Here is a 17,880-nt window from a genome sequence, read left to right as displayed (position 1 = left end):
AGTAGGGCTTATTAATGATTTAGTACCCTGTGGTTTACCCAGCAATCAGTAGAGAAAACTTGTTATCATAATGGCTATTGAACACTTTTAAGTAATGAAGCCAGGTAGATTATAGACTATACAGTATTCATTGAAAGGTATGACTCATGATAATTGCGGGTGTTGAAGCTATGTATACAGTGATTCATAGGTGAATTCTTGGCTGCATGACTACTATACACAATAGGCCATTAACAATAAACAAACATGTTACATAGTTAGCAAACAAGCATGAAAGTAGAGAATTTGCCAACAAGTTTCTATGCTATTTAGAATCCAAAGAATGATGTGTGTGAGGGCTACCCAGAAATTGATACTGAGGCTGCAACTGTTTATGAATATTCCCCTTTGATATCTGGAGACTTAATGGGTTTCTGTCTAAAATAGAGACCTGCAGTGGGTTACTAGTCGTGTGCTTTCAGGCACAAAACAGACATCATTAGCATTGATAGGATGGATGAGGACACTAGTAATGCTGCTACTGACTAAGGAGTCTGGGAACAAGAACTCTTGATGAAGAAGTTAGTCATAGCTAACTATTGATGAAACTAGTAGATAAACAAGGGATATAGCTGCTAGCATTCAACTTAAGGCTTGTCCTTCACCATAATTCTCTGCTGTTTAATTTTTGTTCACTTTATGGCCCAATCCCAGCACTTTCTTGTTTTCTTGTACAGCACTGTGTGAATGCCTCTTTGACTGAAATTGTGGTAAAAACTTTCTAACAATGCCAACTAATAGTTTTTATACAGTTTAGAGCACCACAGACAATATATACTGTGATCTTGGCTACTTACAATTGTAAAACTCATCCTGCTACCTTAGTAATCATTTTGTGGGTAGCCTCACTCTCAGATATTGAAACAGAAACCTTGTTAGCAATATCCATACAGCATACTGATCTGCTGGTCCACTGGTTCTGTAAAAGTGGTCTGCTTTAGTGCTTGCAATATGAAGCTGTATTTGCATTGTAATTTGATTAACACACTTGTGAATTTTGTTGGCTTACATGATAATATTATGTCTTCTACTTACTTTTCACAAGTTACATATACATACATACAATACATTTTGTTATTTCATTTTAGAAAGAGACCGATTCTCCCATTGCTATTGCATTGGGTGATGTTGAGCCGGTGAATGCACTGGATAAAGATCAGTTGAAGTGTGTTCTGTGTCATGGTTTGCTCAATGATCCCCACCAAACCAATTGCTGTGGTCAACACATTTATTGTAGCTGTGCCATGTTGTCCTTATTGTCAAACAGAGGATTTCACTTGCTTTAGGGATTTAAGTTTCAGCCGTAGGGTAAATGATACTAAAGTTTACTGCACCAAGAAGGAACCGGGTTGTCCTTGGTCAGGGGAGCATCGTAATCTTCTAAACCACTTATCAATAGGAAAAATTGAAGGAAATTGCAATTTTGTGTCCATAAAATGTTCAAACACTGGCTGTGCTCAGGAACTACAATGAAGAGAGCTAAAGTTACATATCAAGGAATGCCAGTATCAACTAGTCACTTGTGCTACTTGCAAACATAGCATGACTGTTTTAGATATGAACAATAAACACAATCCATGTCCAACACTACTAGTCACTTGTCCAAATAATGGTTGCAAGAAATCACTTCAGCAGTCAGTTCTCCTACAGCACTTAAAGGAGTGTGAATTTCAACTAGTGCCTTGCCCCATTATGGGATGCAATGAAAAACTGCAACGAAGAAATCTAGATGATCACTTGAAATCTAATGTAAGCCAACACCAACTAGCAATGAGTAAGCAGATGTTTCTATTGCAAGAAAAACATGAGGAAGATTTACGAAAGACCAAAGAAGAATTGGAAGACAAAAGTAAACAGTTGTCCATGTTGCAAGAAAGATACAAGGAAGACCTACAAAAGGCAAAAGAAGAATTTGAAGACAAACTTAAGAGTGTGCAGACAATGCTACTCAATGAGCTAGAGAAGGTTCAGCACAAACTGATTGGTCTTGATGACATGCAAAACACGTTTGCTAAGAGTGTTGAGGAAATGAATAAAACAGAGCATTTTATTAATGGGATGACAAAGATTGCTGCAAAGCTGAGAATTGAAGATTGTATCTTCATTCATGAATTTATTGTATCTTCTTCATTCATGAATTTATTGTATCTTCTTCATTTATTGTATCTTCATTCATGAATTCATTGTATCTTCTTCATGAATTTATCACACAACAACTTGATCGTGCCCTGCCAGTGATTGTAAGCTTACAAAATTACAGTGCCAAATTAGAAGAAAGCTCCAAACCTGGAGGCACTAGTTTCCGTACTGTACGCTTCTACAGCCATCGTGGATACAAAATGTACCACAATATTAACCCGAGCAGTCAAGGAACAAGGAAGGATAGATATCTTGCCGTATTTGTAAATATCACAGCTGGTGAGAATGATGACAAGCTTGAATGGCCTTATGATGGTAGAGTACAGGTGAAGTTGTTGAATCAATTATATGACGAAGGTCATTTTATGTACAAAAAAGAATACTATTTAAGTCGCAATAACCCTGACATCAAACTACATTGTATTGTCAAACCGGCAGGTGGCCGTAGTAATCCGGGATGGGGCTATACCGACTTCATTATGTCTGAATGTCTAAAGAAGCAAGAGGAAGCACCACTTGTTCAATATCTCGTCAATGATAAACTATTCTTTGAAATAGACGCTGACTAGCCAGTAAGATTTTTGTTTAATATTAACACTGCCATTTGCTGTTTTTTAAAAAAAATCTTTTTTTGATATTGTGTGAATACTGTTTCTGAATCTAATTTTAATTTGATTGATATTTTCTGTAATAAAATGTCAACATGAATGGTGTGCATGCAAAATTCATTATAATAACTCTTTCTGACTTCATAATAAGGTCCACATCATCTTGGTCCACACTCAAGTCATGATTATGAGGATGCATGGCCCAAACTTTGCAACACACATGCACATTTATGATTATGTGAAGTATAGTTACAAGTATTTAAAGTTGCATTAAATGTGCCAATTGCTCTGATTAGAAGGTATATGTATCCCTTAAGAGATTGACACATGTAATTTTAACAAAAGTGCCTCCTTTTGCATGGTTGGCTTGCTGCTATAACTATCAAACTTTTATTAAGAAGTAACCCAATGGGTGATACCAATGAACTGCTGCTACTGGCGCTAATAAACTATAATTTACATAGTACCAGACTAAAGTTACTGTGATGTGTGATGAATTAAAGGCATAATCTGATGGCATAAATATAATATATAGTAAGCACCAGGGATTCTGATGATCTTATAATTTGACAAATTCAAAGTGTATATCAGTGGGCCATGTTCCATATGCTTAATGACACATGAATTTTTATAGTTAAATTGAAGTCTAGTACATGCCATGTAGTAATTGCCATGTAGTAATTGCCATGTAGTAATTGCATAAATTAAATAACGTTGCATGAAAATACATTGCAAAAGTGTATACTATTACATTGTGTGTTTGCTATATAATAATAATAATAATAGTAAAAAGAGATCTCTTACTAAAATCCTAATAGAACACTCACCTAAAGACCACCTTAGAAAGCTCCCCAACTTCTAAAGAAGCCTTAGAAGTTAATCTGGAAGATGTCCACTGGATAATAATTGTGAGGTCAAAAGGATGTTGCAATGGTTTAGATCTCTATTTCCCATAATTATAATTACTTTTACACTATTTTGTTTGCTATTTATAAATCCATTTGTGACTGGGCCTGCAAAAATGGGGTATGTGGGCACAAACTATACCTAACAAGTTATACCTAAGTACTGAAATTATAAAGCCAATTAATTGCTTAATACCTGTTATGGGTGATAAAAGTTTGGAAATGTTGTGTGTACCTAAATGCCCTATTTTTGCAGGCCTGTTCACATCTACTGATAGTTAAATGATAATAAAAAGTGCTGGTGGTGCTTTTACATAGTTAACATCAAGTCAGTCATCATCATACAGTAGCTGTTAAGTGTTCAGCTTATATTGTCAGAGTTGTTTTCTGAGTGCACTTTGTACCCAACATTAGGCAGTGTGTAACACACTGTGGTCAGCTATGTGTATTAGGATATGGCTTCTGGTACATGTGCACACATGTACAGCTCTGTGATCACAGTAAGTCGATGCAACAACATTGCTGATCTGATATGAACTTAAATATATAGGTAATGATATATGGTTTCCAAATGAAAATTATCTTGAATAGAGATTGGATACTTATGTATATTAACATAATTGGTTTCCCTTGCAGAAGATCTATGGTAAAGTGAACCTACAAGAAACAAATTAATTTTGCTTGAGAATGGATGTTATCATACATTTTAAAAAAGGTCATGGACATGAAGAAAGACATAGGAAGGAATGCTGTGTAGTTTTATCCCCTAAAAAGTGAAAGTGAACAGATTTCCTGCAGATCAGAGAAAAAAAAGATGAACAAAATGGCAGATTTCAGTTATAAAAATGTACTTTTATTGGTAAAGAAACAAGAGTCCAGCACGTTAAACACACAGAGATCTCTATTTGGACTCAAATAAACATTTATACAGAAGCATTCTCACTACTTATCCAGTGGCATATCCAAGGAGGCATGTGCACCTCCCCCCTCCCCCCCCAAAAAAACTTTAAACAAAATACTCCAATAGAACAGTCACCACATGTAACACTATTAAGAATCCTCCACAGTTGTTGTTGAGTATTATGAAAAACTGGCATCTGCAGCACCACCCCCATGGACACATTTAACTAGCTAGGAATTTTGCAGATAAAATGCACGTGCATGGCACTTTGTATGCCATTCTATAATGACAATTGACTCATAACTAAACTATTGTGACTGTCACTGATGCATACAAAGCAGACCACTTAGCATAACTATTAATTACTAAAACTGCTCTACATCAAAAATCTCAGTCCTGAAACATATAAAGGACTTTTAGTGTCAGCCCCCAGACATATGCCTATTACCTTTGTTTGTTTTTTTTATTTTTATTTTTTACAATAAATTGATATATTTTGTGCATAAAATAAAGGACGCATATTTACAAGCACATGAAACAAATATAAAGTTAGTCAGGTGAAGCTGAGTCCAGCCTGCCTTCCTTTGTGCACCCCCTTGCCAAACCCTGGATCTGCCCCTGTTATTTGCTCCTGATTTATAGAAACAATTGTTTTTTTCTTAGTTTCTACCATATCCATTGAGTCCAAATAGAGATCTCTGTGTGTTTACATGCTGGCTTGTTCAACTCTTGTTTTGTTTTTTCAGCGATCTCTGTCTCCCATATGACATTATAATTATTTTTACACTATTAAAATTATTTATTACATGTTTCAAAGCTTCTGCACTGATACCTTTGTTATGAATGTAATAAACTGGTATAAGTAAGTGATTGAATGTGTTGCAAGAATTTTGCTACATACTTTACTGAGTGTAATTTATTTGTAAAGATCAGGTTAACACTGTGTGATAGTACAGCTGTTATATCATCTGATGCATATTCTACTCCTTCTTACTACAAAGTAGAAATATTTACAGGTTTTAATAACCCTGTTGAGCTTACATTATTTTCATTTAGATCAATCACTGTTAGGCTAGTATTATGTTACTACATCATCATCTGCTCTTCCATAACTTTGTTAGTTTGTAATCCTAATTGATGTAAAGCAGAAATTTTTCCCATGCATGCTTTGTACTATTCTAATAACATCTGCTGACTGCATATTATTTCCATTTAGGTGAAGCATTAGTGTCAGGTACATATTTTGTGATTGAACAGCTAATCTGCTGCTTATACCTGTATTCTAATCTTAATTGCTGTAACATAGAAACATTTGTAAGTCCCACACCTGCTGACTGTAAATTATAAATTAAAATGTTGGTTGCTGGGGCCCACCCCTGGGAATAGTGGCAACCGCCACTGTTTATTGAGGATTAAATTACACATATGTGCATATATATATATATATATATATATATATACATTTATTCCCCTAGCTATCCACCCTTCCACTGCACCAAGCTCTACATTGCCTACTCTTTTTCCTAATGCTAATCACATAACATTTTCCACAAAGCCAGTAGTGTAAATGACAATACACAAGTTCAACAATCATGCAACAAGAACACAATGACACCATAATAGTAAATCAGGTTATATGTACATGAGATCGTGCATGACATGACAATATATAGATCATATAATATATGATATAGAGAGGATGAGTTTGGATGAATAACGGGCAACTGAGGAAATCATAGGGCGGGCAGTAAGTTCTTCTATAAATAGAATGAACATAGCATTTGCAAGTGACGATAGCAAACTGCTAAGGCACGTCAAATCGCAGCAATTGATCACTAGCAATCAAAATGACAGACAAAGCTATGTCATGAACATTAGTATTGGCATTAATAGATAAAGCATTACAGCTACATAACTAGAATCTAATTCACCCACCCTCAATCCTCAGTCACCACCTACCTAAGATTAATATATATATATAATATTATAATAAGTAACAAAAGTTGTTGCAATAACAAATTGCATACCTTATACATATAGTGTACAAGCAGCCATGCCTACATGTGCACATATATCTAATTTATATCCAAACAGTGGGCAGGTGGGTGGGTGGGAACTTTTCTTTAACTAGGTCATTCACCTTTCGAGAACGTGGTGTGTCACGTGACCGCAAACTTGTTAAACCAGTTTGTCGATTACACAATACTTGAAACCATTTCAAAATTACTTCACATGCTTAGATCATAGTGGACCCTTAGGTCATAGCAAGTCACAGCAATTATGTGCAAGTTCTTATAGTGCTACTGTATATCTGCAGCATGCATGTTAACTTCAATTTATTGTGATGCAATAAATTACATTAAATTACCACTGCATTGCTGCTAATTTGTTTCATAGTTTTCAGCAAGTAGCTATTATATGCAATTTTTTCAAAAAGCAAAAGTACAGTGATTAAATACTACAATGTATGTACCATGCCACAAGCCTGGTAATAGTGTAATTGTCATGGTGGTCTATGTAAGCATTTTGCATACTCACCACTTACAATTATCAACTTTATATACATTATAGCGGTAAATATATCTAGTTTGAAACAATAGATAAAGAATGTATGTAGTGTATTGATTTCTAAACTTCTGTCAGTCATTCTGCTCCAATCCGTGAATCATATACTTCCTTAGCAAACACACTTAGGTTCACAGCATCAAGAGAGAATACAATGGTATTCCATGTTCGGTCAGCTGCAAAGTTTTGCTGCCACCAAGTGTGTAGCATTTTACGAAAACCTTGACTGCTATCAGCAACCGGAATGTTGTCCAGTTGTGTTTCATCAATACCTAATGCCAGGCCAAGTTCAAACCAGTACTTTGCCATTGGTATCAAAACTTCATTAGATAAATCTTTATCCAAAACCTTATCATCAAAATCTGTAGCAACAAAATGCATAATCTATCAAAGATTGCAATAAAACTTGCAGAATCACAATGACTTAGCACTGCTCAAGATCAAACCAAATGTAAAATGACCTAAAGTATGTACTTCCAAGGGTTTCTTTGATGATTTAAATTTCAATGAATTTCTACTTGCTGACTGACTGGCCAGCTAACGGACTTATACTGCAATTATTATTGTAAACATGAGCATGTACAGGAATAAGGGGGTGCATGAAGAATCAAATACATAACAAGGCATAAGTAAATACTCAATGCATGCACCTCAGAGTGCTAGCTGTTTTCATACACTCTGCAAGGAGCTTAATTTGTAAGTTGTTGATTTGCCACTCACTTGTTCTCCTGTTTTAGCAGTGACAATTTTTTCATTTGCAAGGTGAATAGTTAGTAATGGTCTATTAATTAAAACAATGGTTAACAGTCATCTTAAAATTACGAGACTGTTCAAATTGTGGATTCAAATTGTATTTTTAGTAGTAAAACAAATATATAAGATTTAAACAGCAGAGAGACAGTGCATGCAAATAAACAAGCTGATTAGCAGTTGCTAGCTGCAAGCTTGGTTTTAAATAATACACAAAATTACATACCTGCTAGGTGCTTCACTGACAAATCCATGCAGAGTTGTGGGTTAACAGTTGTTACTTCTATTGCCCTTATTAAATCCTTCCAAGTTCGTTTTTGTGACTGCTGTTTCCACAATTCAAAAACTCTTTCAATGTGCCTTTCATAATCATTATCCCTACAATCTGCTGATATTTCATTCAGTTTATCCGAGGTCAGACCAAGTTGCATTCCAAGTGGTTTCCAACTGGAAATAGCTCCTTGTCTTAAAACATTATAGACTAAACGGAAATCTGTTATTTGGAGTGGTGGTCCTTTAAACAAAAAGGTATAAACATGGTAAATAGCTGCAGTTACTATGTTAAAAGGATCAAAAACTGTGCATCTAATATAGTACTCAGGGACAACTACTGTTTCTGCACAACATTCTATATACAGTATGTTATGGGAGTTGCTTTCAAGGCCCAGAAAAATGAACTTAACATTTGTAATACGTTAATACTTTTCTTACTGTAAACTCAAGGAGTCTACAGCCATAGCAGTTCAATTTATAATTCTAGAAGTATTAATTCAACAATAGCATTAGTGCTATTATTTTAAGAAAACAATGTAATCACTCATCATGAGTGACTATAAGATACAGCATTTATTTCAATTAATGCATCTGGTCAAATATGTGCATAAAAATACAAAAATTTGACCCAGTGTGGGAAAACTAGTCTTATCGCCTGTTTAAGAGAAATGCCAGTTTTAAGTACAGCTCACCAATGGTTGAAGCTATATGTACCATTTTTTCACACATTCTACACCAACTTCTTATACCTTCTGCAAGAGTGTCCACAGTAGAAATAGTTAAGTTTCCTGCCATTTTAGTTAGTTTTAACTTGATGTTGACTGTACCAGGCAAGCTCCAAAAAGGGGTGGGGGGCTAGAGACTGTTAAAAAATTAAAGAGGAAGGCATAAAGGGAATGTTTAAAAAATTAAAGAGGAAGGTGTAGGGATGAGTTATAGGCCATTCAGGTCTCAAAAACAAAAGGACATTTACATCACAGGTCTTCAATCAATGCCATGGAGCTGTACAGCCACACTGCCACAGCCATCCCCAGACTGGCCAGAGCTGCACTAGGGCCCCAGACCATTTGTACGGATTGTCACTATGCTTGAGGAAAGCAGCCAGCAATAGCAGACCACTGAATTTTTAAGTTTAGCTGATTTTGATTATGAAATTTGATAGTTTATTAATGTAGCTTTGTGTTCATGGTGAAAACTCAAATCTGCTGTCACGTGCGATAAGGCTGATTTTCCCAGACCCAGTCACAAATAAGTTGTACATGCACAAATATTAAACTGTTACATCATTTCACATACGTTGTTTTGCCCTTTCTCCAATGCTGAGTGCTCTTGGTGCACCTGAAATAGTTGATTACAAAATAGTGCAATAAATTATTAACAATATTAACAATGAAGTGATCATGCAGTTAAGCAAAGATATGATGGTATTACAGCACCTACATAGCTACAAGAGTATATACTCTACTGAGACTTGGCTAGGGCTATAATTTAAGAGAGGTGGTGGTCATGGTACCTTGTTTTCTGGATTATTAGTGTAGGACCTGACTAAAGCTTTGTATGGACTTAATTTAGGAGGCCTTGTTTAGGGTAAGGAAACTGCACCAAAAACCCCAATCCTCTACAAAACATGTAAAAATGACCATTCCCTTTGTGCACTTAAATATTAATATTACTCCTAAACATTCAGAATGGTCATGTTCATAAGTAGTGAAAATGGAGGGATTCTCCCACTTTTGTTGGTCAACGAAATAGAGCAGTCAACCACTTTATTAGTACAGTTTATATCTCATAAAACTGTAAGTAGCTAGTTTACACAGTGAAACAAATAACCATTGTAACCATGGATACATTTATTCACTTTACCTCATACAATTATATGTTTTCTTTACCCTTTGGTATATGTGACCAGATTAAGGTATATTTTACAAAAACCGATCCAAATCACACATCAGGCAAAATCAAACTAACACCATCAGTGGGTAGTAGTACTGTCATACTACTAGTTTTGACCATCAGTACTACTCAAACTACTTAAGACTGGTTTAACAGACGTCTTTTCTGGATGGTGTGGAGAGCTTGAATGGCGGTTTCTGGCACCTTGTGGAGGGCTTGGCTTAGCAAGAATCAGTGGTTTACTGGTGGTGGCCTGATAATGTTGGCCAGACATTTATTCTGTTGATTTTGCTACATATCAGCCACTAAGAAGCCAGCACAGCCCTATAATCTCATGTCTGGACTCCAACAGTGTTGGGGGTAACACATTACTTATGTAACGCATTATGTAATAATTATTACTTTTGTGGTAACCAGGTAATATGTGATCCAGTCTGGGATAACCGGGCTTATCGCCTATTTAAAAGCATCGAGAAACGCCGCTTTTAAATATTTAGTGTGTTGTAGCTCGCCAATGGTTGAAGCTATGTGTACCAAATTTTCACACATTTTACACCAATTCCTTACCTTCCACAGCATCCACTGTGCAAGTAGCCAACCACTAAGTTTCCAGCCATTTTAGATAGTTTTTAAACTGAGGTTGACTGTATCAGGCAAGCTGCAAAATGGGTGGGAGGTGGTGGAGCTTGGAAGGCAGGAAAGATGGTGTTCAAAAATTGAAAAGGAAGGCGGGAATGAATTAGACTAAGTTTGGGACCACTGAAGTCTCAAAATTGGCTAAAATGAAAGGAAATTCATACCAGAGGTACTTATTCAACCCCACAGAGCTGTATAGTCATCCCCAGGCTGACCAGACATTAAGGCCCCACACTGCACATACAGATCACCACTGGGCTTGGGAAAAGCAGTCAGCAAAACCAGACCACTCAAGTCTAGCTGATTTTGATTGTGGAATTAGATAGTTTATTCATGTAGCTTTGTGTCCTGGGTGAAAAATTGAATCTGCTGACATGGGCGATAAGACCGGGTCACATATATTAAAAGTGGAGGTACTGGTACATACCATAAAAGCAGAAAATTTGATGGGGAAATATTAGGGGAATTGAACAACATTTCTATTTGACAAATTTCCTCTTGCTCACAGGGACTTGCACTAATCATTAAGGCTGAAACGAATAGTACGAATATTCGTTATTCGTTTGTTAAGAAATATTCGTATTCGTTAAGAAATATTCGTTATTCGTTAAATATTCATTAATCGGATAATGTACACATTTAATTAACCTTGAAAACATTTTGACAACTGAAAACTGTCATTTTAAAATATAATTTTTCATCTTAATAATACATGTAAAGGACTTTTCTTTTTTAACATTTAAAGTTTTAGTAGTAATCAAAGTGATTTTGTCCCTTTCAAGCACCTAATTATACAAAAAATTCTTAAAGAATAATTCGTTAATTCGTTTGTTAATTTGAAGAATATTCAAATACCTAAAATTTAATATTCGTTTCACCCCTACTAATCATGCATGGACTGCATTTGAGAATTTCAGATGGCATCATGAAAGCCCATGATAACTTGAGTTTTAGCCTCCAAGTATTATAGTGATGTGCGATATATCAGAATATGTGACCAACCGGTCTTATCGCCGCTGCATGCTGTGGACCATTCTCAGTTACTAGTGTATCTTCCATTGTTGGCTAGATCTTTGTCAGAATAAGTTGTGTAGGTTTACAGGTCTTCCATCGAATCTCTGTATGTTTTTGATCTCTTTAGCTCGTCAGATATTTGGTGGATTTAAATTTGACAATTTCAGTGAAAATTTGCCAACTTCCAAATTTAATTCACTGTAAAAATTTCTACTTATACAGTAAGAAGTCTGACACTGTACCTGAGACCAGGAACTAACTTAATTGATAGAAAAGATAAAAGATAGAATGGTGCCAGATGTGAACACGTGCCCCAAATAACTGGATGTTTTGTTGGCAGGAGGTATGGAAATTTGACAACTCACATATTGGAGCATTATGAATTCTGCCACCAAATCAAAGGAAGTCATTGTCCAGGAATAAGCGGAGCTGTCTTACAAGTGGCAAATGCTTTGCAGACTTTGACTGTAGATGTCTGACTTCTCGGTGAAAGTAAGTCTGCTAACAATTTTTAATCCATTTAGTTAAAGCATTGTTGATCTCTTGAACAGTTAGTGTACCAACCAAGTGAGCATTTTGATGTTTCATGTTGTGAGTGAATCTTAGAAGGTAAGCTGTAACTTGTAGCAATCTCATCAATGAGCTGAAGTTAGAAAACTCTAAAATCTTGTGCAGACCTGTCTGTGGTGCCTGTTCAATTGATATTGGTTCATCAGCATCATCAGTTAACTCTGTAAATGTAGAATTTCAGTTTGCTTCCATTGTGGCCATTTAGACTTCCCAGTATTCCAAAGAGGATCATTGAGTACATCACTGTCCATCCCCCTTGTCAGTAAATTTGCTGGATTGTCTCCAGTTGGACAGTAGTTCCACACTGTGGATGGAAAGGTTTGAGTAACTTCCTTTTTGTGGTGGGAAACAAACTGTAGCTTCTGTTTTCTGGCTCCCTATCCAATGGAGCACAATCTGACTATCAGACCACAAGTAAGCAGGCATGTGAGGATAAAAACTATTTAGTGATTCAGTTACAAACTTTGTAAGCCTTGTAGCAACCAGTGCAGCCATAAGTTCAAGCTTAAGCAGTGTGAGTTTGCTGAGTGGAGCAACACGTGTCTTGGCTATGACAAATGACACCTCATTGCCTTATTGGATGTAGATTACTGCTCCATATGCCTTTAAGCTAGCATCTGCAAATCCATGGATTTCTTGAGCTTGAGTGTTGCAGTCATCATCATCAAAATACCATCTTGAGATAGAACCATGGGCTGCCTTCTGTAGGTTGTCAGCAAATGTTGTTCCACTGTTCTCTTATAGATGGTTCTAAAGGCTCATCCCACCCAACATTCATTTGCCAAAGTTGCTTCATCAACAGTTTAGCACAGACACTAACTGGAGACAGCAGGGGCGGATCCAGAGTTTGGAAAGAGGGGGGGCACCTTTCTGAAAAACAGTTGAAGACCAAAAAAAACTTGCTGAAAACCAGTTGAAGACCAAAAAAAAAAAAAAAAAAAAAAAAGGTCACGACAATAATAGCTAGTTATCCTTACCAACTATATCATGTCTGTTATGTAAAATAAAATCCTATTTATAGCTTCATAGGTAAGCTACACTGCCTCATGAACATTGTGACTGCTTTATTAGAGTAATTGACTGCTCTATTAGAGTATCTCGATCTTGTATGCAATTTTTTGAAGGGGGGAGGGGGGGGGGCATTTGCCCCAAATGCCCCATCCTGGATCCGCCATTGGACAGGAACCAAGTGGATCAAAATTCTACATGAAAACTGTAAAACATTTCTCTTAGTAATTGCAGAGTCAGTATCAGAATTTAGCTGTTTTGGTATGAAACACACTCGGTCTGTTGATACATTCCTGTGTAAGCCTAACAAGTTGACCATCTGGCTAGGATCAGCAACACTCTTCATGTGTGTAATGGCTTGTAACTGTGGACTGTTGGATGCCCAACTTCTCAGATTGAAGTTTGCTTTGGACATATATGTTCTGGCCTTTCTAAAGTACTGGACAACACTTTCCTCAGTAGGACCTCCAGAAATCACATTGTCAGTCTACATATAAGTTCTGGATCATATCATCAGCTGTTTCTGAGTTTTGGTTACTTAGGTGTAAACGAAGAGTGTCATTCAGAATAAAAGGTGAGCTTGCTGATCCAAAAACCACTACCTTAAAATGATAAACATCAAATTCACTCTCTAGATCTTCTGGAGTTGACAGCCAAAAAAAGTGAGTAAAGTCTTGATCATCCTCATGAAGCTTAATATGTAGGAAAGCTTTCTCAATATCAGTAGTAAAGCCAAACTTGTGGGCCAGAAAACGGAGGAGAATAGAACAAAGATCATTCACTAGAGATGGTTCAACTTCAAAAACAGTCATTCAGACTTGGGTGATTGTTGGACATCTGACAGCTACAATCATACACCACACATATTGGAGTAGTAACAGAATTCTGCTTGACATGATGGTGTGGTATGTAATGTGCTGGGATATTTGATGTTGAGTTAACTTTCTCCACAAACCCTCTCCTCTCTTGGTCTGTGATGATTTGATCATAAGCTACCATCAGCTCTGGTGTGCTAGCCAGTCGGTGGACTAGTGATATAGTTCTTCATTTGCATACTTCATAGTTTGATGGTAATGGAGCATGATCTTCTTTCCAAGGAAATTTAACCACATAGGAGCCATTTTCTTCATGTGTGATTGTCCTCAGGTAAGTGTCCATAAATTAGTCAGAATATTTCACTGCTGGTAATGTTCCACTGAATTCTATTGCCCAAAACCTTTTAAGAGTTTGGTCATCAATCTCAGGATCATTGTGAATGCCAATGTGCATGCTTGTGACTGTATAGGAGGGGGATGAGAGAGCTAGTGGCCCCGATAGAAGATAGCCTAGTTTTGACTACACAGCTGTGGGTCTCTTACAATGTGATCTTCAACAATCTTCCAATAGTAATCAACTCCGATTAGTATAGATATATCAAACTGACTGTTTTCCTTCATTATGGGGTGAGCTAGAGTGAGGTCCCTAAGATAGGAAAGCTCTCATAACTTAGAAGTTGTGACACATTTGAGGGGGGCAGCAATCTTTGGAACTACTAGTACTGACAGTGATATCATCTCTCCTGTTTGGCTGACGATTGTGACATCTGTTACATCTAAATGTTGTGGTGTAGAAGTATCAGCTCCAAATGCAGCCAGAGAAACACTCTCTTGTCTACTTGGTGTCAGCTGCAAATTGTTTTCTAGCCTCTTGGAGATAAAAGAGTGCTGAGCACCTTCGTCAAATAAAATATTTGCAGTGTTGCTGCCTGTCTCAGAAACTACTCTAGCCACAGCAGTCTTCAGTAAACAAACAGAGTTGCCAAAGTTACACAACACGGATGTGTCTGTGTTAGCCATTGCTATTGTGTTGGAACAGTGGCTTGGGTCACCTGACTAGGACTTGATTTTGTTTCATTAGGCTGTGTCTTGTGGTCACCAGGTAATTGTTTTGGTTTGGAACTACCAGTGTTACAAATACTGGTGTGATGTTTGTTGTTACATTTCTTGCAGCGAGCTTGTGATGTGCACTGACTAACTCTAAACAATTGAAGCATAAGCTTCCTTCTTGATGTGTTACAGGCATTTCTCAATGCTAATGACCACATCACAGTTGTTAGATGTGTGTGTGCCCTTACAATACACACATGCAAGCTTCTTAATTGCTTTACCTATCGTACTAGTACCTGTGGCACCTATCCCAATACCCTCCCTTCAAAGGGTCAGACTTTTTAGTATTCGGTGTTATTGAACACCTTAGTGGGAGTTTTGTAACATCCTGATGAAGTGTAATGAAACACCTCCAAGGGAGCCCCACAGACATAGTAGTTAGGACACCCAAAAAGGTGTTTTGAAACACTTTTGTTTTTACAGTGATCACAAGATCCCCTGCTTCTCTACTATGTACATCTTTAAGCTATGCCAACTAAAAGAACAGCTATTCTGTGTGTTGCCTGTTATAGTTATAATTAAAGCAAGCATGCCTTCCAGACATATATAGCTACAGGAATTAGCCAGGAATGGGTTATAGTGACTTTTAAATGTTTGATCAATGGTATGATGCTGTTCACAATACATGATAATACCACACTACAACCAGCTATATTTTTAGTGTACACATAATGTGCTTTCTGCTTGCATGATTCCCATGTTTCAATCTTTATTAATTTTGTAGAAAGTTATACATCTGTAAACCAATAGAATACGTACTACTCTGTGTGGGCAGTTCAAAGGCGCCGCGAGTGCTATAATTCATATATAGCACTGCTGCACTAACCGCAGGGAGTGCATTATAACTTATAATGCACTGACTGCAGTGCAATATATATTTTTTTGCACTGGCTGTGGTTTTGTGCTACATTGCACAAGTGCCGGCGGTTAAGGCCGCTATGACACCTCACCTAATAGGTGGCAAGATGTTACACTGTTTACTCGAATTCTTATATAGCCTAACATGTGAAATTCGATTGTGGGGCCATACAGAGAATGTCACTACTATGTTATATATGTGATCTAAAAGCAGCCAATGGTGATCAGAGGCAAACACGGTAGGTAAAACTCTATTTACATATATATAAACGTAGTTACATACCTTACTAGTTTGATCGAAGTTTCCACCTTAACAAATCACTTTTTAAAATAATATTGTTCTAATTGATACTCACCATAACAATTGATTGTGGCATTGCCGTGTGATTGTATGGTAAAGGTCATGCTTGATACGTAGTAATGTCAATAGTTTTAGAGTGCCATAATCGATATCGGCTTTCTACCTTATAAAAGAAATGTAGCTGCAGCGTTAGATCTTTCCACCTATTAGGTGAGTGGTACATAGCAGTTATACAATGTGCACTTGTGCTCTGCCTGTATAACGCACTCGCCTTCAGGCCTAACGGCCCTCAGGCTCATGCGTTTATATCAGGCAGAGCACTCTTGCCCATTGTATAACTATATAATATATATTGTACTATATATTGTAAGAATAAAAGAATATATATAAAAGTATAAAAATTATATATATATATATATATACCACTTTCACACCTTAGATCAAAAGAAAGCCAGTGTATATATATCACATATTACACTGGTTCAGAAAATTGATGAGATATATGCACTGTACCACTGCATACTGTTACATCTCGTTAAGCCAGTGCTATTGCACACGTAATAGGAGTGCACACTATATCCTGAAATCATTAGATTTCTTTGATGTTATACTTTATTTCTCTTCTCATCTCGGGCCTGCGGCCTTCGGGCTTATGTGTATATATATCAGGCAAAGCACTCGTGCCCATGGTATAACCATTACATATATCAAGACACATGGTAGTGTGTCGTGCGGCCCAAGAAGCCGGCGCGTAACACCCGTGAGTATATTGACAGGAAGAACGAAATGAAATTTTCGCACCTCCGTAGCTCTGTACTGCCTTGATGAAAGAAGACGATTTTTGCTATGGACATGCCCTCCAACTTCAGTACTCAACATTTCAAATTTGAGCAAAATCGCTTCAGGCGTTCCTGAGATATGCGACTTCAAAAATTGGCTTAGTTTCTTCGTTTTTTTTCTTCATATTTTTCTTCCTCTTTTCGCACACTGACAAAAACTGCTATAAAACGCGAACGCCTTATCCGATTGCCTTGAAATTTGGCACACAGAAGGGGAAGTATAAAGGCACATCTCAATACCAACTTTCGCTGGAATACGATAAACAGGCAAAGAGTCATGAGCGATTATTCACGAAAAATAACACCAATATGTTGTCACGCCTACTCACTGCGCCTACAGGGTAAACCGCGTATGGGAAGAAGCTGAAAATCGGTTGGTGAATAGGTTAACTATTGAACCTCAAACCTTTTGTGGTTTGACAGAAATCGAGTTAAAAACCAGGAAGATACAACGAAAAAACCAACAGTGTGTAACAATTACGCAATCGAGATTAGCTACAGTAATATAAAACGACTACTTGCCACGCCTACCAGATAAACCGCTTGGGGTCAGGGCCGCCCAGAGAAATTAAGGGGCCAGGGCAAAGAGTTAAAGTGGGGCCCTTCACCCAAGCTGTAAGTTAAAGACCAAAAAAAAAAAAAAAAAAGGTCATAAC

The 17,880-nt window shown here is 37.0% G+C and overlaps 2 protein-coding genes across 5 annotated transcripts in view; one reads left to right on the top strand and one right to left on the bottom strand.

Moving 5' to 3' along the window:
• The first annotated feature begins 2,213 nt into the window (after window positions 1-2,213).
• On the top strand, window positions 2,214-2,747 carry LOC136255144 (TNF receptor-associated factor 6-like). The gene has a single exon (XM_066047863.1). It carries the CDS (start codon window positions 2,214-2,216, stop codon window positions 2,745-2,747), a length of 534 nt encoding a protein of 177 aa, XP_065903935.1.
• Window positions 2,748-6,975: 4,228 nt separating this feature from the next.
• Window positions 6,976-17,880, bottom strand: part of LOC136255858 (uncharacterized) — a 27,219-nt gene continuing 16,314 nt past the window's right edge. For all 4 annotated transcript variants that reach the window (XM_066048746.1, XM_066048748.1, XM_066048747.1 and 1 more), the window contains 3 exons: window positions 9,477-9,518; window positions 8,134-8,421; window positions 6,976-7,519 (listed from right to left, as the gene is read on the bottom strand). In XM_066048746.1, the coding sequence (XP_065904818.1) occupies window positions 7,236-7,519; window positions 8,134-8,421; window positions 9,477-9,518 (614 nt within the window). In that variant the 3' untranslated portion in view covers window positions 6,976-7,235. The remainder of the gene's footprint in view (window positions 7,520-8,133; window positions 8,422-9,476; window positions 9,519-17,880) is intronic.

Source organism: Dysidea avara, chromosome 5, assembly GCF_963678975.1.
Source record: "Dysidea avara chromosome 5, odDysAvar1.4, whole genome shotgun sequence".
Lineage (NCBI taxonomy): Eukaryota > Metazoa > Porifera > Demospongiae > Dictyoceratida > Dysideidae > Dysidea > Dysidea avara.
This window is presented reverse-complemented; position numbering and strand designations above follow the sequence as displayed.